Source organism: Gavia stellata, chromosome 27, assembly GCF_030936135.1.
Source record: "Gavia stellata isolate bGavSte3 chromosome 27, bGavSte3.hap2, whole genome shotgun sequence".
Lineage (NCBI taxonomy): Eukaryota > Metazoa > Chordata > Aves > Gaviiformes > Gaviidae > Gavia > Gavia stellata.
The window spans coordinates 906580-928296 of NC_082620.1; the positions used below are offsets into that span (position 1 = coordinate 906580).

The window sequence follows — 21717 nt, forward strand, 5'->3', positions numbered from 1 at the left end:
ATTGCTATTCGTCCCACGTCCTCCCGACTACGCACAGGTCTCTTCCATTCCCATTCACGTGTGTTCAGATCTCTTCTCTTCCCCACAGCTCACACTCTGATCCTTTCTGCTTCCCTCTTTGCATACACAGATCCCCTGTACTGCACGATCTGATCCCTTCCACTCCCACCTAAGCAGCCTCATAGACCCTCCATCACTGTTAGTGAGCATTCAAGATATACCCTCTTTCCTTCTCCAGTTGTTTAGATCCCCTCCTTCCTTCTCCACACATGCTCCTATTCCATTTCCCTCATCCACTCCATCTCCCTTCATGTGCACAGACCGAGGGGAACGGAGAAAAGCGGGCACGTGCCAGGGAGCGGTCGGGATCGGAGAGTGCGGATGGGAATTTTTCCAAGTTTTATTTACAAAGCTTGTAGTTTTTGACTGGACAAGGAATTAGGGTTCAGGGGAAGATACACTTCACCCCACCCCTCTTCCACTTTACTGAGTTTATCTACAAATTCCAGCCTCCAGGTGGATCTGGGCTGACACACACACAATTACAGTTGGGTATGTTAAAAAAAGCTGTTGAATAATTTAGTTGAAATATATCACAGAAATCACCAGGTCAGTCCATTGGGCAATTCTCCCCCTGCAGCCCTTGTCATCCTGCAGCAACAGGAGCTGAAAACCTTGCAGCCCAGTTAATATTTTACAAGCACCTTTCCCCATTTAGAAGTTCTTGGAGCTGATGCTCTGACTCTCCTCCTACAGCTGGGAGGCTGTGGTGTCTCCAGGCGAAGCTACATTTAAGTACCCAATCTCAGAAGGTTGAGAGGGGGATAAGCAAAAGGACGAGTCTTGGCTTTCAGCTTCTCCTTCAGACTTTGTGTCCTGCATGGCCTTCAGGATCCTGAGGGAGTCTGGCGGTTCTTGTGATGGGAAGCTGAAAACAAATTTCCTCCCATAAGTCATTCTGCAAACGGTATCTGACCCTCCACCACCTGCACAGCCCCAATGCTCCTCCCAACATCTCTGCGAGGCAGCACAAAGCGATAGTCAATGTCTTTCATGTGGACTAAGGCTCCAATACTCTTCCTCCAGCCAAGTAGTGACAGCTCCCGTCTACCCCAGAACCTACTCTGACTTGAGACAGACTGTCCGTCACCCTCCATAGGGCCCGAAGGCCGTAAGCAAGCCCGCCGTGCTGGGTCTCCAGCAAGCAGAGACCAGAGTTGCAGAGTCTCTCTGCCTTCCCCCTTGCCCGTTTTGGCACAGATCACTGTGCTCCTGAAACAGCTCAAGCTCCCTCCTGCCCCACAGCCTGGGACGTGGATCATACAGCAGTGGTCCTCTAAGCCTCATAACCTCTTGTGTAAAGACGCTCCTCCAAAACCACTGGGCACCAAGCTGACTTCTAAATCCCACAGTGTCCCCTGACACATTCTGAAAATTTTACTTCTCCATCCCATTAGTTTCAGTCTTTTTAATACCGTTTTCCCTATAATTTGACCAAAAACAAACAAACAAAAAGACCCTTGGAGGTGAAAGCTCAGGGTGGAGCAGCCGAAATGCTCAACTTCTCCCTCACCACATGTAGAGAGGCATTCCCTGCCTCCTCCTTTTACCCCACAGTACCTGGTACGGGGAGATGGCAACACCTTACTCTGTAGTTGGCGTTCGGAGAAGTTGACGCTCTTCGAGTCCTGGAAGGAGGAATAGAGATTTTCAAAGGAGGAGGTGCATGTCAGACCCTGAATTTCAACATACAGTCTTGGTCTTTAAGTACCCCCAGCTCCACTGACAGTTCTCCACAAGAACTCCAGCCATACAGAAGTACTAATCGTAGATTTGTCCTTTGGGTCTGAATTTAAACTGAAATAAACCCTAACTAGCCCAGGTGAAACAAAGAGAAAGAAATGAAACACAGCGGAACACACAAACAGCACTTTCTGCCAGGCCCCAAACAGCACTTTCAGCCTTAACAGCTCGTTTCCAACCAAATTGGCTTCCCTCCAAATATCAAAACGTACCAACAAACTTCCAAATCTACCTGTGTTATCTGAAGAGTTGTTAAAACACAATCTTTGACTTTCCTGGATTTTCCTCCATTTCTCCCCCCAAAGTTCTTCATTAACTTGGTCAATCCAAAACAGAGTTTTTAGGTAAGGCATATCTTCATTCAGTTCAATGTAGCTGATATTATCGGTCCGCTTAGTCTGAGGTTTTTGGCTTCCAGGAGTAACATTTCCAACCACACTGATCTGGGTTATTGCCCCTAATTTTAGAACTAACTTTAAAACAAGGTCTTTTAAACAACTCTAAAACTGCAAAAGAGCCAAAGTGGAATTTCTGTCCTCATGAAAAAGGATCTCATCGCGCAGCAGCTCGGGGCTGGAGCGGTACGACAAGTGTCTTGAGCTTGCAGCTCCCCCCACAAAGTCCCTCTTCACCAACAAAGCCGTTGCAATCTACTGCGTGTTTGGTGCCCCGTTCCACCCCAGCCAAAGGATCAATTCAGCTCTCCTCCAGCACCCTCAGCTGCAGCTACAAACACCAACCCACACGAGACATCAGCTCCTGCAACCTGTCTGCTGAGACCAAGCCCTCTCAAAGTCTCACCTCCGTGTTGGGAGCGTGGATGCTCCTCGGAGCGCGCTGCTGCGAGGTGGGCACGTGGCCGGAAAGCTGGAATTTGCTCTCGTGCAGCCGCAGGTTCTCCTCATCCAGGTTCTTCACTCTGAGCACGTCACACATACAAGGCACAAGTTATTTTCCTTCCGGCCACGCTACGTTTTTTTCAAAGGGGCATTTTCTTTTTCAACTTCAGACCCTTTGGCCTCCACAGCCTTCAGCTGTATGCCAAGGGCTTTGGTGGAGAAAGGAGCTAATTACATCCCACAGCCATTAAAAGCCACAGCACTAGTGACTGGGGCGCAGTTCAGGCTTTCCTCTGGATTTCTTAGGAGAAATAGGCATAAAACCAGAGAAGCGCTAGGAAGAGGCAGGCTCGCAGGGGCAGGGACATCATTAAGTGCTTACCTGCTCTGCAAGGTGGCAATCGTAGACTGGTTGCTCCAAAGGGTCTCCTCTTGGTCAGTTATCTTCTTGAGGAGCCGTCTTCCTTCCTGGAGTAATTTCTCATTCTCGGCAGTGATCTGTGCAATCAGCACCTTCCCCTGAGCAGTGTTGCAGAAGGAAACAACCAGCAGTTACGCTTCACTCTTCTCTGTCCTCTCTAAACCTTAGAGCGCTTTACCAAAGGGTCACCACCGAGCACGTTCACTCCTAGAAGTGATATGCTATTTGATGTAACATACCCCAAAAAGAGGCTTTTGAATCACTTCCCAGCAGTAATATTTCTGAGGCAAAAGAAGATGGAGCTTAGGCAGTTTCTGAATGGGATTTGAGGACACGGGTTCCCTCGAGGGCAACCTTGAGCCAGGAATTTCCTTTTGGCTTTTTGCTGCTACAAGGATGGGCTGGTGCCGCTTGGCACTGCCAGCTGTTTCCCAGGGCAGCGTCAGTCCTGTGCACAGAGCAGGAGCAGCACGTCAGGCAGAGCTCTCTGTGCTCCGACTGTCTAGTTCTTTAACAGTGCAATCCCCTTGCCTGCAAACCAGCTGCTCCTGAACTTCATTTCCTTTTTTCCTAAACTGCATTTCTTTTTGGAAGAAGGGATGCTCCTGCAGACATGCTGTAGCCTGCTCCCCTGCCTTCCCTCACAGGAGAAGCCCTTGATGTGTTCTCTCACCTTTTCCACTTGGAGCTTTGACACGCCGAGCTCATTTTCAAGCTGCTTAATTCTGCTGTCCCTTTGTTTCACCTCGTGGATAAAGGTCTCCTTGGCTCTGCGGATCTTGTCTTTGTGGCGGAGCTGCATTTCGTTATATTTCCTGAGGAGGCAGAGAGACAAACATCAGGCTGTGAAATGATTTTGTGTTCTGGGTCAAGAGCAAGGCAGGAGATGTCCTGTATTTATTCAGGCTCTTCAAAGCCTGAACCGGGAGCCTCAGCCATCTACCCATCTCCTTTTGGCTGCACAGCTAAAGGCAGAACAAGCACACTGACCTTCCGGACTATGTCTTTCACTGATCAGTTTGGGTGGGTTTTTTTTGTTGTGGCAAACATTATATTGTTAGATGTCCACCAAATGGAAACTGATTGAGGAAAAAGGACCCAAAGCATTCCCAAAACGGACTCCCAGCTTTACAAATCCTTGTGCTCGGCCCTCTCAGCTTTTTATACTGAACAGGGTTATAAAGTCACCAAAACTGGAAGTAACAGGGAAAGGGTAAGTTGTTTATTTGGGTGGGGATGCGGGTGGTTAAGGGCAAGTACTTGTGCATGGGGGAAAAAGGCCGAAAAACAAGAAAATAACATCAAAAAAAGAGAAATCTCTATCATAGAAGGAATAGTTGCCCATGTTTGCTCAAAACTCATGACAAAAAGGCTACTGTGATTCAAATTAGATCAAAAGAGCTCTGGGGAGAAACGAGCAGCTCCATGGAGCACCTCTGCCAATGCCAGACCCTAAACAGCAGAACCCACAGCCCCCCCCAGGCATCCCCTTGTCTTCTGCGTCGCCTTCAGCTGCCAAGGAGAACATGACAGCAGACATGCGATGCATAACATAATTGCACGCAGGGGTGTCAGGTTAAGGCAGATGTCTCCATGCTAAATGCCTTGAACAGGAGAGGCAAGAAAGGCTATGGAACAGTCAAATCCAGTGTCACTGCCAGGCACATAAAGAGCAATTCCTGGGTAGGTTTTTTTGTGTCTACACATCCCCTGCCTGCTGCTGCAGTCCTTACCTGACACACAGATCCTTCTGGTTCAGGAAACGGACTCCTTCCTCGTAAAGAGCTTTGTTTTCCTCCTTCAGCACTGAAAGTTGCTCTGAAAGCTTCTGGTTCTCCTTCTGACACTGGAGGTGCTGGAAAACATCTATTTTTTATTCACGTGTGTGGCCTCAGCTGTAGAGGCCCCTCTGCCTCCCTTCAGTCTGGTCTCCAAAGCTTCTCTGTCATAAATCCCAGTGGTTCCCACTACAGGTAATATCCATCCATTCTCCCCTGCAAGGCCGCTGCCTCCTCCCCTTAAAGAAGGGGGAGCGTGGATTTCTGTGCTGCTAGGGAGGCTGTGGGCTTCAACAGGGCAGAGGGAGGTAACGCATCCTCCCAGGCCACAGACTCTGCCAAAATTTTCCTGCAAAAAACTCCTTGCTCTGCAAGAAAACAGGAAGGGAGAGGAGAAGGAGCCATCAAGTCCTCCTTCTGTGCCCTCAGAGCTGCATCCCCAGGAAGCCTACATGAGATAGGATGGTGCTTTTCCTCCAGCTCCTGTGTAAATCAGTGGGCTCTGCAAGGGCTCAGCACCTGGCTGGATGTGACCTTATTTCAGCAGTTCCCAGGCACAGATTTCACACCGGGACGGTCCCATTTCCCCCTAGAGCTCAGTGGTCTGGAGTAAGCCACCAGCACAGCATCCCCGTGGGTGATGAGGACCCATCCGTGCCGCAGCTCACCTCGTTCGAGTCAGTTTTCCTCTCGTCTTCTAGGACGTGCAGAGTCTTGGCCTGCAGCTCCACATGCATCTTGGCCAGCGACGCCTCCATCTCCTGCGAATGCCGGAGCTGCTGCCGCAGCTCCTCCACCTGCTGCTCCAGGAGCTTCCTAAAAGCACGTTGGTGTGACAGTGAGACAGTGACGGGGAGGCCAACCCACAATGTGCCACCGTGAACCTAAGGCTGGCTGTGATCTAAAAACAACATCACACTGCTCTGCACCTGCCCTGGGCAACATTGAGGGTAGAAAGAAATCGGCACATCCTGCTTGTCCCCACGTCCCAGTGGCACGTAAAAGGCTGCATGATGGGTCTGGGATCATCAGTCCCAGCTGCGCAAGAAAAGGGACTGCTGGCATCTAGAGGGTAAACCAAACCACCGGGCTGGCAGGAGGGGCCACGCACCTTCTGAGGCAGCTTAAGTCTCCAAAAATCTTTTAAATCTCAAAGAGGGGATCCTGTGGAGCTCTGCCAGGGACACCGGCAGATCAAAAGGAGAGATAGGAAGCAAAACCAGTGGTGCAGGGACTCCTGGAGCCCAGCTAGGGCCAGGCATGGAGTTGCAGGAGGCAGCTGCAGGGTAGTACAGCAGCATTTGCTGGCACACACCTCCGCACGCTGCCCAGGCCTTACCCAGCTCTGGGTACCTTTTCAGCTGTTCCTCATGAAGTTCTTGCTGCGCACGAGCTTCATTTTCTCGGGCTTCCTTCAATTCCTCCTCCAGGAGTTTCTTGTCTGAAACACGGGCCTCTGCCAGCAGGAGCTGGTGTTGTGAATCTTTTAGCTTTTGCTGGAGTTTTGAAATCTCGGATTAAAATTGGACACGTATTAAACTTTCTGAATTTATAGGCCAGTATCTGGATCCAAGGGATTCAGATCCCTTTGATCCCTCAGTATCTGAGTCACGGGAATGAAAGATTTGCTTGCTTCTACTCAAAAGTACTTTCGCACGTCTTTGTGTCAAAATCCATTAAAAGTAAAACCTTTCCAACTGCTACCAGATTTTGGATCAGATACCATGTCATGAATTAGCAACAATCCTTTTTGCACCTAATGTGATCCTGCACGCTTCAAAACCAAATGCAATGGTTAGTGCAGGAGCACGGCAGAATTGATGTTTTTACAATTCACCAGATAGCAAACAGCACCAAATCTCCTCGGTGAGAACGTGACCTGGGCTCCCTGCACCTGGAAACCCTGCCGCCAGTATTCTCGGAGATACTTAGCTTTAGAGACAGGAATTGAGCCATCGGATTTGGCTTCTATTATCTTGATTATGCTCCCACTAATAACAGACTTTTTTCCTAAAATATTTAGCCAAGTGATCTCAAAAGGGAGTAGCAAAATGGACTTCGGAACCGATTCATGAGCTGCTAGTGCTTCTTTTTTCTGAACTACAGCTGCATGAAACTACTAAAAACATACTTCCTGTAAACTTAGTTCACGCTGACGAGTTACCTTTTTTTGTGCTTCGCATACTTTGGATTTCTCCTGTGCGAGTTTCTCTTGCAGACCGCTCTGCAGTTTATCAGCCTGGGAGCACTTCAAGAGCTCTTGTTCGAGTTCTTTGACCTTCTGCTGGCTTTTTTCCCACTGCGCTGAGAGAGAGGAGCACGTTTCAGTTGTGTCCGAGAGTTTTGCCCGGGCTTGCTTCAGCTCAGCTTTGACCTGAGTTTCAAAAGAAGAAGAAGAAAATCAAGTTTGCACTTATATCATCTGAAATGTCTTGAGTAGGAAAGGGGCAACAGGATTACCAGAGAGCGAACAAGAATAAAAGAGAAATACAGGGAGCAAGCACAGCACGCACGAAGTTTTATTTGGAGGCAGTGCGATTTCCATGAAGCTGAGACAGCACGCTTGAGAGCCCCAGGTACCGTACAGTCAAGTGCAAATGAGGCCCAGTCTGTTGAAATCAGCACCTCAGACCTCCCATAGCTTGTAACATGATGTGATACTGTCTTCAAACACTTCTTGGTGCTCTGTTCCTACCTTGGTGCCTTCCTCTTGCAGCAAGAGGTTTTGCTTTTGTAAGTCAACGTTCTTCTCTCTTTCGTATCTCAGCTCCCTCTCGGCTGAGCTGCACAAGTTCTGAACGCGACGCAAGTCCTGCCGCAATTGCTGCATTTTTTCCTCCTGCTGTTGGAATCTCTCGTCAGACAGACTCTGCAGGAACGGTAAAACGACAAAGGTTACATGGAAATTAACTTCAAGGAAAGATAAAGACTGGTAATTAAGAAAGGTAAAGGTATGCCAGTAGGATTTAAGGGCATTTAAGTAGGAAGATGAGTCAAGCCAGGCAAGCGTTTCTTCTTCCCCCACACTACGTCCGGCTCCCTACTCTGTCCCTCCCCTCAGAGAAGCCGATACAACTCTTGAGGTTGAAGGAGAAGATGCAATAACCTGGATGAGGGAAAGAATCCCTGTTAAAGCTAACCTGTCAAACAAAAGCAAAACCACCCAGGTTGCTCTTAACTCTTGTGCCAGAGTCTAAGGCAACCAAGCAGGAGCGGCACATCCAGCCACAACTCCCAGAGGGAGCAGGAACAAAGCGAGTCCCGGCAGCGGGACAGGAACAGACACTCTGGCACAATGGGACAGCAGCCTGGACACCACGAGGCTGTCACCGATGGTCTATGATGGCTTTCAGAAGATAATTGAGCTCTGTGGATCCCCCATCTTCTTGCAAATGTCTTGTACACAGACTAAAAGCTCTTCCCACATTTGGCATATTGAAACCCTTCTTCCCAGCATCACTTTCAGCCGTCTGTCGATCTGCATTCCCGCTCTGCGTCTTCACCTTCCGTTCTTGGGACCAGATGAAATCCACTGAAGATCAAGCTTCCCTTTGCAGATAAATCGCCAGATAAATTCCCAAGCTGGGAAGTCTTGATCCAGCACTGTGGGAGCTGGCAGTGTCATTTGTCTTCGAGATCAGTTAGGTTTTGTGGCTTTTTTCCCCACCTGCTTCTATCAGGATCCTTTTCAGCATTCCCTCTACACCTTGTGTCTTGCTTCGGTCTGCTCTTACTATACAGATTTGCTGCTTCTTGGTATCAGCACAACTCTGATGCTCTTCTTTCCGCTCCCACTCCTGCCTACAGGCCACCCTGTCCTCTCTTCTCTTCCAAACTCTTGCATGAAAGGGCTGCTCTGAAAGGGTTGTCAGACACTGGAACGGGCTGCCCAGGGAGGTGGCGGAGTCCCCATCCCTGGAGGTATTTAAAAGACGTGTGGATGAGGCGTTTAGGGACACAGTTTAGTGGTGGACGTAGCAGCGTTAGGTTTACAGTTGGACTTGATGTCTTAAAGGTCTTTTCCAAGCTAAGTGATTCTATGATTCTCTATCACCCTTGCTCCTGGGCACCTTCATCATTTCTTCTTCTTTTGGCAGAGCTAGCCGCTCTTTCCCTTCTTTTTTATATCACACAGTAAGAAAGGTGAGCAAATTGCATTTAAAACACAGCTAAAACCAGCGACAAACAGGGGCCTTGCCTGCCAGCTGGTAGAGCAACTGGAGAGCAGGAACTGAGACACGGGCACAGGGCTGCAGCAAAACCCAGCTGCTTGTGAGCTGCCGCTGCGGGCAGCAGTTGTGGGATGAGGTCAAGCACTGGAGCGTAAGGGCAGAAAAATCACAAGGAGGAGCAGGGAAGAGGAAGAGCTTCTGCCTACAGCAAAAGCAAGACTGTTGTGGGAATAGCAAACCAGCTCTATTGCTCACACTCCAAAAAGGAGCTGAGAAAGAGCTTCAAAAGGTTTAAAACATCATTTAAGGACTGTATAGCTTATTTCTTTCATGTGTACTAATGGGGCCATTCAGTTTATCCAAGTTCCCACTATGTCCAAAACCATGATGGAAGGAAATTATGACATTCCTCATTTACAAACATTTTCCCCAAGCAAATCAATCAGCCTCTCATCTTCCCCAGCATGCTAACACTGCAACACTGCAAGGACTGGCTTCCAGTACACTTTAATTAGGTTTTGCCACTAAATTAGTGAAAAAAAAAGTACGGTGCAGATGGCAAAGCTGCCCATACCTGTTTAACCCTCCCATCTAAACTGCCTGCAGAACTCTGTGACACGAGAAACCTGTTCTCTCTATGCGCCATGCCTTGATTCATCCTCAAAGTCTCTTCAAGCGTGTTCTCACCCTGCTCCAGGGTAGTCTGGATATCTTGTTTTAGCCAGGCAATTCTTTCCAGTAACCACCATTTTTCTTCATTGCTCTCTTTTAGCTGCTTTTCTAGCTCCTCCCACTTCTTGTTGCTTTCTAGTAATTCAGAACTTGAAGGAGAAATAGTAAAGGAGAGAGGTAACTATATACATCCAAGGGAAACAACCCTCTGAAGGGGAAAACTTGGGATACGAGAGTCCAGAGAAACACTCAAGGCAATGCTCAGGTATCTCAGGAGGCTCCAAAGGGGATTTAATCGTGGGTGTAGCAGTTCTGGGCAAGGGTCAGTCTCCCCTCGACACTGACCCACAAAAAAACGTGTGTCCAAAGGGTCAGCTCTCAGTCATTCACGAGCAGGTTAACTGCTGGCTCAGGAAACACTCGCATGGGGCCCCGCGAGCTGGTCTGTGCTCACAAGCGGCAGAGAAGCACTCGCGCAGCGCCTTGCTGTACGGAAGTACGGGCTCAGGTCTCCCAATCAAGTCGTCTGACTTACCTCAATCCAAGCTGTATGTCCTTATAAGCTAACCCACCTGTCTTATTCTGGTTTTACTTTACCTCAATACCTAGTTATCCAGTTACTGGATTTAGTCCAAGCTTTTACTTACTAATGAGAGCCGGAGCATGGATGCTCCAACTCCAAATTTGTATTGCTCTACTGAAAAAGCGGACTCAGGGGACCTGTAAGAGCTTTATTTACAACTCCGACGCCTGCTAACACCTGCCCTCCAAGGACAACCGTAATCCACAGCAGGATGTATATCATCGCCTGCTGGCAGCAGTTAGCCCCAAGGAGCCCAATCCCACCACGGGAGCTTTTTGGGACCGTGTTAGTCCAAATACTACTTCACTCTAAGAGAAGCCACCTCCTCTCTAAGAACCGCTCTCATTTATGCCATTCAGAATCTGGAATAGCTGCAGAAAAAAAAGTTTACTCCTGACTGATTACAATTTCACTAAGGGAAATGCTTATTCACTAAAATCTCTACAGAGAGACGATTACCCGATAAAGAAGACACAAAGCTGCTGTGCCCATTTTTGCCAGAAGCAGCACTATGGGGATTTTTAAAAGACTCAAAAATTAGTCAGCAAAGATAAGGAGCAGAAAGTACCACAGGCCTTGTTAAGGTTTACCAAAGCAGTTCTTGTTCATCCCTCAGTTTATTCATCTGTTCTTCCAAAAATACTACTTTAGCCACCTGTTCTTCATACATCCTTTCATCTGTACATAGACCTTCATGTTTCTGCTCAAGTTTGTTAATCTATTCTCTTTCTTGTAGGAGTTCAGAGACCTGTAAGGTCAGAAAACACCACAACTTCAATTTTCTTTCATCTCATGGAAACCTTTCGAGCAGTATAAGGCAATCTGGGGACTGACTCCATCCAGACACTGCTTGTGATTCTTCTTGCAAGTCCTTTTTTCTTCATGGGAAGTAGCTCCATGTAAACTATCATCAAATCACATTTCTTCATTTAATTTCATGCTTCTGTTGGCCATCTTGTAGTTCTCAGGGCTTTGTATCACGTGCCATATTTCTTCACAAAACTAGCAATTCTTGGAAAAACAGGAAGAGTACAAGGTATGCATTCGGCTGTCTCACACAGAGAGCATCCTCCATCCAAGTCAACCCAAAACAACTTTCAACGGATGGCTGCTCTCCACTTTCAACATCACCTAGTGCCTTAACACCAAGCAATGGCAGACCCAAAACCTGAGACATGAAGAGAAAATGCCAAGAAAATAAAAGGGGCACGAAAGGAAGGCACGAGGAGTGCATAAGACTGGATCGGAACCAGAATCTGCCTAGTCTAATATCCCTGCTAAGCAGTGGTGAACCCAAATCCTTTGAAGAAAAATGCTGTTAAGCCCACTAAATGCTAGCAATGACTTTGATTCCTAAAGCTATTTAATCAATAGCTCTTCTTGAGTGTATGCTAGCACTAATATTTCAATTCCAGGTCTTCTTATCTACGTCAAAGTGAATTTATTTGTATTTGAGCGATATACACTAGCAGCTTCTGTCTGCATCAGACACCAGAGCAACACGGGTTTCTTTACATTTCTCGCCTCTGTATCTAACAAAGCATTATTCTTTTTGTAGCTTCTCATGGGATACATTAATGAGATCCCTGCTTGCTGATGTTCTCTGGAGACTTGGGAAGTTATGACAATGGCTTGTAAACTCTGATTTTGAGTCAGGCAACCCCTGGTGAGGAAACAACAGGAGTTAGCAGATGTAATACACCCCTGTAACTACAAGCTCAGAAAAAGCTTTCTCCTCTCAAATGTCCAAAATACTCTTAAAAACAATGCAAAGAGCTCTTTGCATAGCATCAGTTCAGACCACATCATTAAAATCTACAAGAACAAAAATACTATCCAGTCTACTCGCCCATTGTACGTGTTGGACATCCTGACAAACACAACGTTGAACCACCTGAAATCGTGACCTCCAGGTGCGTATCCCCCATGAGAAGTCGATGACTTCATGCCAGGCCAACTTTCAGCACTCAGCTGGTAAACAACTTGTCCCAATACAGCTAGTCTAGCAAAAGGGAACGAACCCATTTGTGAAGTCAGGAACTCCACCATAAACATGCAAAGTCTTATTTTAAAGACCGTTACAGCCGTCCAGTCTAACGCAGGCCATTGGGTTTTGTCTCGTGATCCCTTTGATGGAAAAATAGTCCTCTCCTTAAGCAAAACCACTGGCCAACTGGTGGATGAATTACAACCAAATTTACAGGGATGTATGATTTTGAATAAAAGGTCCCTGGACTACACAATGAGTAGATTGAACTATTGGGATACAAAGTTAAAGAGCGACTCTTCCCATTTTCCCCATCATCCCCCAAATCAGACTTTTCATGTGTGTATTCACAGACTGACCTAGCCCCTTCCTAAACCGCTCTTTGGCAAGGCTTGGTCTGCATCCCGAGCTTTTACAATGTGAATTTATTGCCTAACAGCACTACAAAAGTCCTGACCTCTAGATGCCACTGTTAGTCCAGTAATACTCTTGTGTATGTGCAGTCGCGCCAACAGTTCAGGGCTTTCATTGTTTTTTTTTTACTTACGTTCAAGGAAGCGATACGATTTAAGGCCTCTCAGAGTACTAAAAAATGGGGTTTGTAATAGATGTAAACCTCCCCTTTGCCAGTCTCCCTCAGCTCCCCCTTGTCTGCCTGATCCAGGCCACAGATCTGCAGCTCTCCCAAATTTTAGCCTAATTTTCAGCCCCTATCCTGCCAAAGTGCCAGCCTTTGTGCAACTTTGCTGGCATCGCACCCTCTCTCTCCTCTATAGCCCAACCGGAAGACAAGAGCACCAGCAACCCTCCCAGCAGAGATAAACCCACCAAAAGTCTAGCTAGCAGTTAAATTGCTGCAAGCAAAGCGTACTGAGGGCATGTAACAAAAAGCAGCACCGGGATTGCAGCAAGCTGTTCATGTAGACTTCTCTGACTGTTAGGTGTTCTGACTTCTTATCATGCCCTGTTCTGGTTAAGAAAGAATACTATTAATATTAAAGGGGACCCATGTTAAACAGATTCAGAATTAGACAGTTGATCAAGCTCAGAAAAGCAATGACTGCTAATGGGTAACCATGATGTTGCTCTGCAGGGAGGTCTTGGCTCAAATCTACAAGTACCCTGCTATATTGTGAAATGGAAAGACGAAGGTCCATGATCATGAGCCTTATGATCACAAATAACCCTGCAATAAAGTCCGAAAACTTCCTTCCACTCTGCCCTCTAGAGAAGGGGGCCGTGGCTACAAACTTTGAATTACTGTTTTGTAATTAGATTCACTGAAAGGAAAAATAAATTACAGAGTTAGAGACAGTTCCATTAAAGCAGATGAATTTAAAACCATCTGCCAAAGAAGCTTTGAAACTGGCTGGACTAGAGAAATGCGTCAAGAGAAGTCAAGCAATGCACTTGGGGGGCAACTAGGGATGTTTTATGGAGTCATTCACAGGCAACTGCCTCCTGCAGGAAGTCCCGCTGCAGGAGCTATACATACCTGGCTGTCCCATGCCTTCTTCTCAGCCTTCAGATCTTCTCGTAACAGTTCAAGCTCAGATGCAAGTTGCTTTCTCCGTTCTCTCCGCTCTCCCAGCTGACTTCCCAACTTTTCTATCGTTTCCTGACAGCTTTCCAACATCTGGAACAAGCAAAATTAAGAGTCATTTCTACAGCATCACTTATTCTAGCAAAGGAGAAACAAATTGCAAAAAATGCGTCTTCTAGAAAACAAGGATAGGAAAAACGGTTCTCAAAAGTTGCCAGCAGGATTCCTGCACCTTATACCCAGGGCTGGCTGGACACCTCTGAAGGCCTGGAGCCTCCACCTGACCCAAGATCCTTGGGAGGGTCCTCTCCCACATGTAATAAGCTCCACCTGGCTTAGACACCTGGCAGATCCAATTGTCTGGCTGGCAAGTAACAGATCAACAACAAACTCAGCCCAAAACCAGCTGGGAAACAGCCTTGTAAACATACCTATGCACTACCTAGGTTTCACTGAACCCTAAACAAGAGTCAAGCACCTTTACGTGTGTAAACCCTTCATCCTCACCAGGGAGTCAACAAGCTCCTCAGCTTGCAGTGCTGAAGGCAAGACAATCTCCTAAGAGAGACGAGGTATCAGGGAGATAATATTGGCATGTTAGCTGCTTTCCTCCAAAGACATCCATCTGTCTTGCATGAGCTGATGGGCTACAAATATTCAGAAGATAGTGACAAAGTGCATTCACAGGAGATACCCATTTAAGATAGTGACAAAGTGCATTCACAGGAGATACCCATTTAATACATTTCTAAACAAAACAATTTCTTTCCCAAGGAAAGCATCTTACCTCTTGCATCTCTTGTGCTCCAGACGATGCTTGCTCTTCCCCACTCATCTCAGTTTTGTTCTTCTGCACTTCATGTAATTCCGTTTCTAAACTTGTGATCTTAATATAGACAAACCGCAAGTTAAAACCAAACCAGCACTCCCAACTAGTACTAAATGCACAACTACTACTAAATCACTCCTTGTGCAGTTATTACAGACTAAGCCCCATGTTTGGAAGCGAGGAGTAGGAGGGTACGTGGACAGCCGCCAGCGTGGGCTAGCTCCAGCTCACATCCTTCATCCTGCTGCTTCCAAGGGTGAAGGAGCCGTCTAAGGCCAAGTCAGAAAATGAAAGAACCCTGCTCCACAAAAGGAAACGACCCAGACATATAGTGAAAATTCAAGGCCTCCACAGCTTGTGGGCCTTCTACATGCTGCTCTCCCAACACGGAGGACACCATGAGACCCTAATTTATATCATGGGCCATCTTCCTTTCCCATGCTGTTGCAGTGCCCACTCCCCTGCAGCTGATTTCATCCAGGCAGATGTTGGACCTCATCCACCAGGACTTGTCCTGGTCCCTCCACCGCCCAAAGGAGGTTGTAACTCCCTCCTGCAACGCTCCGAGGACTCTGGACTTCAGCCAGCAAAACGCTGACCTCTGTGCTTCTCCTGGCAGAAAAGAGTTTGTCTGGACAAAAGCTAACTCCACATTTGCGCCGTCCTCCCCGAGGCACCTACCCTTGTGGGGGATCTCGTGGGAACGATTATTAGTCCTGCAGTTTTAAAGGGCTCGGAGAAGTCCAGCTTCTCCTCCTGATTACGGTTCCTGAAGACCCTTTTGCAAAATCCGAGCCTTGGCAGTCGCAGCAACCCTGCTCCGCTGCCAGCCAGCACGGCATTCAGCAGCCCTTCCCTTCAGCTCCTTACGCTCGGAAGAAAGTTTGTGCTGGTTTTCTTATTTCTAAACCACCAAGCTGGCTTCCCCAACTGCCTGAGCTGGGCTTTCATGGAACGAAGCTGCAGAGCGAGTGGGGACTCTGGAAGGAGATGAAGTCCAGCTGCAGATGAAATCCAGCTTCATCTGTACACAGCATACACCATAGTCATACAAGCAACATCCAGCACTCCACTCACACAGATGAGTGTATGGTGAAGCGTGTAAGATGCCTTATGCCTTTCTCACCCTCCTTTCTTCGCACTTATTTGGAGATGATTTTTCATTCCTTTCCAAACGGGAAGCCAAAGCGGAAGATGAGCCAAGTCTCTGCCAATCCCAGTCCATCTGAAGTGATCACAAAGCAGCATGTCAAAGCCCGGGAGCTTTGCTTTCACTGACAGCCTTCAGGCACAAGATGGCTCTCTTGAAGCTCCCAGCAGGGAACGATCTCTAACAGAGGAAAGCTGCTGTGATACTGGTTTTTTAAGATAGATGGTGTTACCCAACCTAGGCGTTAAAAGCAAATCGGTGGGGTGAAACACCCAGGCCTCTTACAGAGGAGGTAGAGGGCAATAAACCCCCCTCCTCTTGCATGACCAGATGATAGTTTGTGGTTCAACAAGACTTTGGAGTTATGGGAGACATCTCAAAGGTGAAATACACCTCCCCTCCCAGCCAACCTTTGGTCATGAAGTTGATACCAGCTATGCATTTCCATCATTTTGCTTATTTTTCCTCCAAGCCACTAACTTTTAAGCATTTAAGTTACACACGTAACTCCCATGCCAACAGCAGAACAATACTCACATTGTATCCTGGTGTCCTCGTTCCGAGTCACTGGCCTAATCAGCCAGGATTTTTGTAGGCGTGCCAAAATAGAAACGATTTCCAAGTCCTTCTCACAAGGGCAGCCTGGCAAACACCCAGCAGCGCTGCTCTCTCCAGGCTCCAGAGCACCTGCCTTCATGCAGTCCTTCCCTCATCATCTCCAAGGGGCTTTTGGGTGCCTTGGAGGTAAAGGGTGCAGCTCTGCAGCCCTCCATCTGAGCAGATGCTGGATCTAACCAGGGGTTAACCCACCTCCTCTTCTATCCTGCAATCTGCCTGCCTCTCCTCCGCTGCCCTGCGTGCCTCTCTTCTGTCTCTTTTTCAGCTACAGCGGCTGCCAAGCTCATGCCAGACGAAATGCCTTGCATCTCCTTGGCTACTCGGTGCTCCCCACTGCGTTCACCCTGCATCCCCCAAAACAGCATTCCCAGGGATCTGTTTAACAACGCACTGAGCAAAGAAGGGATTTCTCCAAACTGAAAATGCACCTGGTTTGATTTGTGGAGGGTTGTGTTTATTCTACTTCACTGAGAAAGTGGGAAACATTTTAGTGTGTGCTGAACAAACCTTGATTTAAACAAAAGCATAGTCACGGTGGACAGACCGTTTGCTATTCCCATTAGAGAGCCTGCCCTCGGCTCCTCAGCTACACACTTAGAAACATGATGACTGCTGGCATCCTTCATTAAGATATTTGAACACGCCTTCAGTCTGTTTCACTGTATTTAGAGACTTTTCCCTCACAGCCAGAGGCCACTGACAAGTAATTCACCTTTTCTCCCTTTGAACAATTCATCTCGGAGATGTGTGGCTGCTTCAGCATTCACATGGGATATGCCTTCATACTCCTACATCGTGTTTTAACACAACAGCAAGCGTATGGACATTACCGAACACCTCTCACTCCTGGTTGAAAACCTGCGTGTGCCCTTCCTTCTCACCTCAGAAATCCAAGGTCCTCTATGGACTGGTTCTGCTGCGTCGCAATCCAGGACCATGATCAGTGCAGAGAGCATCTCTTAACCACAGAGAGGGGAGAGGACAACTCAGCCCAAGGAAGGAAGAGCTTTTGGCCAAGCAGCAGGGCTTCAGCCAAAGGAAAAGATGTCCTCAGCCAGCCTTTTGGGGGAAAAGCCCACCTCCCCATCTAGCAAGACCAACTTCTGGCTTCCTCTGTTCTCTCTGGCTATAAATTCTTCAGCTGCCCTGTCTGTAAGGGTTCACATACCCTGGCAGTGATGCTGCAAACGGTATTTTCCCTTGGGACAAGCAGACACAAACCAGTCAGTAAGCGTAGGTGCTCCTCACAGAGCTACCTCCAGAGGGATGGAGAGTCCATCCAGTAAATCAAGGCTAAAGACCACTCTGACAAAGGCAGCGTCAGGCTGAGAAGCTGCAGCAGTAACTTAATCCTTGCTCAAAACGTGGCTGGAGATGGCTCTGCAGGTGTCGCAAGGAGACCTCTAATGTTGCCATGGTTCTGGTAAACCAAGATAATCAACGCGGTGCTTCACGTCTGCAATTTCCCAGAGGTTCCCTGTCACATGCAAACGCGTGGAAATAACCAAGAACTTTCTATCGACCTCCTCAAGTCAAAGGGTGATCTGAATGGTCTTGTCCTATTAACAGGAAAAAGATTCAGATTGCCCTGGGTTGAGGGTGCCCAAAATCAAGTAGGACATGGGAGAGAGAGGGACTGAGTGAGCTCACATCTCGATCAGGATCGAGCAGAGCTTCTCCAAGTGTATCAGTTTATCACACCTCTTCAAAAAGATGTATCCAGCCATGCCTGCCCCATTCAAGTGCAGATGCTGCAGCAAGAGGTAGCAGGTGGTGAGAGAAACTCACTGTCTCCTCAAATTTGTTATTTTCAGCCAGGATGTCCCCAGGCAGTGCAGATCCTGGCCCCCCCACACCCAGAAGTGCCTCGGTGTTTGCCACACAGGCTGACAGCTCTCCAAGATGCTGTGCTTTGGGAAAAGCCAAAAGTGAAATCTTTTGTCACCAGCATGCTTAACTGGTGACCTTTCCTGGGATCGAGGAGCATCAGTGTCCCACACTGAGCATTTTCTTCTGTTGGATAGGTCTGGAGAGAGGGGTTAGGGACTCAAGTCAAAGCCTGGACTTCTGTCATGGGTGCCGGATTAAGGGACACCTCACGGGCTTCAGGAAACCCTCTTGCCTCTCTTCTGAGCCTCAAGAGGACTTGGAGCTTCCTGGAACTTGCTTTTCAGCAGAAACCGCAGGCAGAAGAAACAACCATCCAACATGGAAAAGCAGTTCCTGCAGGAGACCAAGGCTGAAGTCCATCAGGAGCGCTGATGGCATCTAGGACAGCCTCTTGGGGGAAATCAGAGCTTCTAAGCTACAAAAGCTTCAGAAGAAATAGCTCCAGAGAAAAAAGATGCAACTTGAATTTGAAACAAAAAGGTTTTGCTTCAGCTCAGCCAAGAAACTAAAGGGTGCAGAGTCCACAGGTCCAGAAAGGCTGTACGGGAAGGGAGTGTGGCCGATCTCACTCCTGTGGATGCAGGAGGTATGTTAGCTAGTTAACTTTGCTTGCCCAAGCACGAAGGACGGGGGACAGGAGCTGGAAAAGACAATGCTGCTGTGACACTGGGGGAATCTGCACCTCCAAACAAGCATCATTTACTCACTGCTGGAATTATTTTTTTTTCCTTCTTTCCCCCTCTTTTCCAAAATCGACAGATTTTGCTAGTTGTATTTCTTGTCAAACTAAACAAAGCAGTGTGCAGGGTTAGGTCAAACATCATCTTATTTTACTAATCAATATGAAGAGAGAAAAGCAGCTAGAATTAAACAAAACCAAACCGTATTTCTTCCATTCCTTACTTACTTTCCAGTGAAGTCCCTCCACCTCACTCTCAAACTGTTCCTTCTCCTGCTTGGTTTGGATCTGTGTTTCTCCCAGAATTGATTCCAGCTCTTCATTGCACTCGACCAAATCCTCATGCTCCTGCTCTAGTTTCTGCAGCTTGTGAAGGAGCTGTGAATTCCTGCCCTCGACGTTTTCAATCACCTCTGGGCACCTACACGCCAAAGACCGGTATCACCAAGGCTAGAACTGCTACGGAAACGCATTGACACACATCCAAACCGCTCACCACCGGTGAGGAAAAGCCGATGTGTTTTTCACTATGGAATATTTCATCCTGCTAATTTTGAGTCTCGCATCCAGCACGACCTGTGCCTGCTCTTATTTAGGTGGCGATGCATGGGAATTAGTGGCGACGGGCTCTACACAAGTAATGATGAAGTTCTGGGGAGAAAACTGGTCAAGCACAAGGCAGAGAGGCAATGGCAAATTCAGCTGCATGAGGTGGGGGAACAGGCTTGGGCATTTGAAGGGAAGAAAAGAAAAAAAAGAAAGAGACAGAGGGATAGGATCAGACCCCCTTTCCTCCTTGAACATGCCAGAAGCAGCTCAGCAGCAGAAGCAGCTTTCTGAGCAGGCCACAGGATAATGAAGCTCCGACTTCCCTTAAAAATCCCAGTTTACATATTTGTAAGTCTGAAAGCCAAGTGTTTTGGTACACCCCTGGACAGCAACCAAATCCAGAGGAAATCTTCCCAGCAACAAAATAATTTTGAAAACAGCACTTTTGTCTGCAGAGAGCCATAAAAGCCCAAACCTATTCTTTCAGGAAAGCAACAAACCAGAGAAAGTGCCAGAAAACAGCCCGCATTCTTGATACCAAGGGCTACAGACCCACTCAGGACTGCATTACCTCCAAACTTTCTGATGTGGGAGCAGAGGAACAAAGCTGGTACCCAAGAGTATTCTAAATAACCCAATACTTAAATGCACCCTGCAAAACAGAATACCAGCAACCGGAGCGCCAGATAAGCCACAGTGAAAATGCAACAGATGAAGAAGGATTTCTACATTGCTCACCTTTTATAAAGTGTTTCACAACTCTGATATCTGTCCTCTTGATCTAAGCCAGCTTTGCCTGAAACGGGGTCTCCTTCAACCCTCCCTTCATCCTTTGTGGCCTGTGACTGAAGAGAAAATGAAACGTTAGCACATAATTAAGACTGAAATCTTAGCATGACTAATTCCAAAGCGAGCCAAGTCTCTCGTAAATAAACAACCAGAAAACATGAGCTGCATCTGCTACTCTATCTGCATTAGATAATCCACCAGCCATAGGAACAAACCCCCCCCAAAGCCCTTAACAATACGAAGGCACTAGTGGGTATTAGCTTATGCCAAGAGACATGCTCTACACGTTAGTGTATTTGTTATGCCCAGCATAAATCCTACATCACACCTGCACAGGATGCACTCGCACATATGTAGAAAGGAGAACACAAACCTTTCTGCACTACAAGCCACGCGTCATCATTTACGGCATGGGGCTGAAATGCAGAGGGGGGCCTGTTTGCTCAATTCGCTTTCTAGAACGGCAAACAAAAAGCCCTTGAAAATACCTGCAGCGAGGACACTGCGACTTCTTCAGTCTCGGCTGACGCAGGCAATGGAAGTCCTTGCTTCTCGCTCTTCTGATACTCACAGATCTCCTCTTTGAGCTGTTCAACCTTCAAAAGGAAAACACTTGCTTTTGTTTTTGGTGAACGTTCATCTTGCTGTCTTAAGAGAATTAAGAATGCCCTCAAATTTGCTGTAGATAAACTGCGGATGTACGAATATTGACCACTCAGCTTGAGGGATTGGTTGAGATCATGCGGCTGCTCCAGCTGGGTGGCCTCAGACTGTTCACAGAGGTAAAGAGCAGTAAAAGGGGGAATGCCGTGCTGCGTTAAAGGGTAAGCGATTTTTCTTCATTTATTTCAATTACCGATCGTGCACATGTTGTACATCCCCTTTTACCAAACAGGATTGAGTACAGAGGGGTAGACAGATGACAACTGCTATTTCTGAGGACACAAAGGTGTCTTTGCTGTTATCGATAGGATCAATATAATAGTATTGTTATTATTAGCAGGTAACTGTTCTCATCGGACAGTCACTTACTCACTCGCACACTCACTCTTGGCTACCAGTTGGAGCAACAGCTGGGAGGCCAACCCCAGTCATTTACTGGGAAGCGCAGGGTCGTACCACGGTGGCTTCTGGATGGGTGTTCGTGAAGTCCTGCAGACAGTGCTCACCTTCACCAGTTGCAGATATAATCCCGTACTCTTCAGACATGCCCAGCAGCACACGGGGATGCCATCCGAGCCTCACGCAGTCAATGCCAGGGACCTTGCCCAGGTTCAGCGGACCACTGGCATCTCAAGTTTACCAATTTTTGCAGATTTAACAGCATTGCTGGTCTCTGGAGCTATCAGCTGTCGCAAAGCTTTCACACGCCAACTTCTCAGCATGCATTTTTCCTTTCTTCAGCCTCGTGCTAT

The 21717-nt window shown here is 47.5% G+C and overlaps 1 protein-coding gene across 1 annotated transcript in view; it reads right to left on the minus strand.

Annotated features, from left to right (window-relative positions):
• Nucleotides 1-602: 602 nt before the first annotated feature.
• The window catches only part of CCDC30 (coiled-coil domain containing 30), a 41291-nt gene continuing 20176 nt past the window's right edge, over nucleotides 603-21717 (minus strand). Inside the window, exons 8-22 of the mRNA XM_059829819.1 lie at nucleotides 20791-20898; nucleotides 20252-20358; nucleotides 19193-19385; nucleotides 14586-14684; nucleotides 13751-13891; nucleotides 7537-7710; nucleotides 7027-7215; nucleotides 6195-6337; nucleotides 5510-5657; nucleotides 4797-4918; nucleotides 3737-3878; nucleotides 3025-3161; nucleotides 2605-2722; nucleotides 1621-1688; nucleotides 603-928 (exon numbers count right to left, since the gene is read on the minus strand). Of these exons, the coding sequence (XP_059685802.1) occupies nucleotides 751-928; nucleotides 1621-1688; nucleotides 2605-2722; nucleotides 3025-3161; nucleotides 3737-3878; nucleotides 4797-4918; nucleotides 5510-5657; nucleotides 6195-6337; nucleotides 7027-7215; nucleotides 7537-7710; nucleotides 13751-13891; nucleotides 14586-14684; nucleotides 19193-19385; nucleotides 20252-20358; nucleotides 20791-20898 (2067 nt within the window). The 3' untranslated portion in view covers nucleotides 603-750. The remainder of the gene's footprint in view (nucleotides 929-1620; nucleotides 1689-2604; nucleotides 2723-3024; nucleotides 3162-3736; nucleotides 3879-4796; nucleotides 4919-5509; nucleotides 5658-6194; nucleotides 6338-7026; nucleotides 7216-7536; nucleotides 7711-13750; nucleotides 13892-14585; nucleotides 14685-19192; nucleotides 19386-20251; nucleotides 20359-20790; nucleotides 20899-21717) is intronic.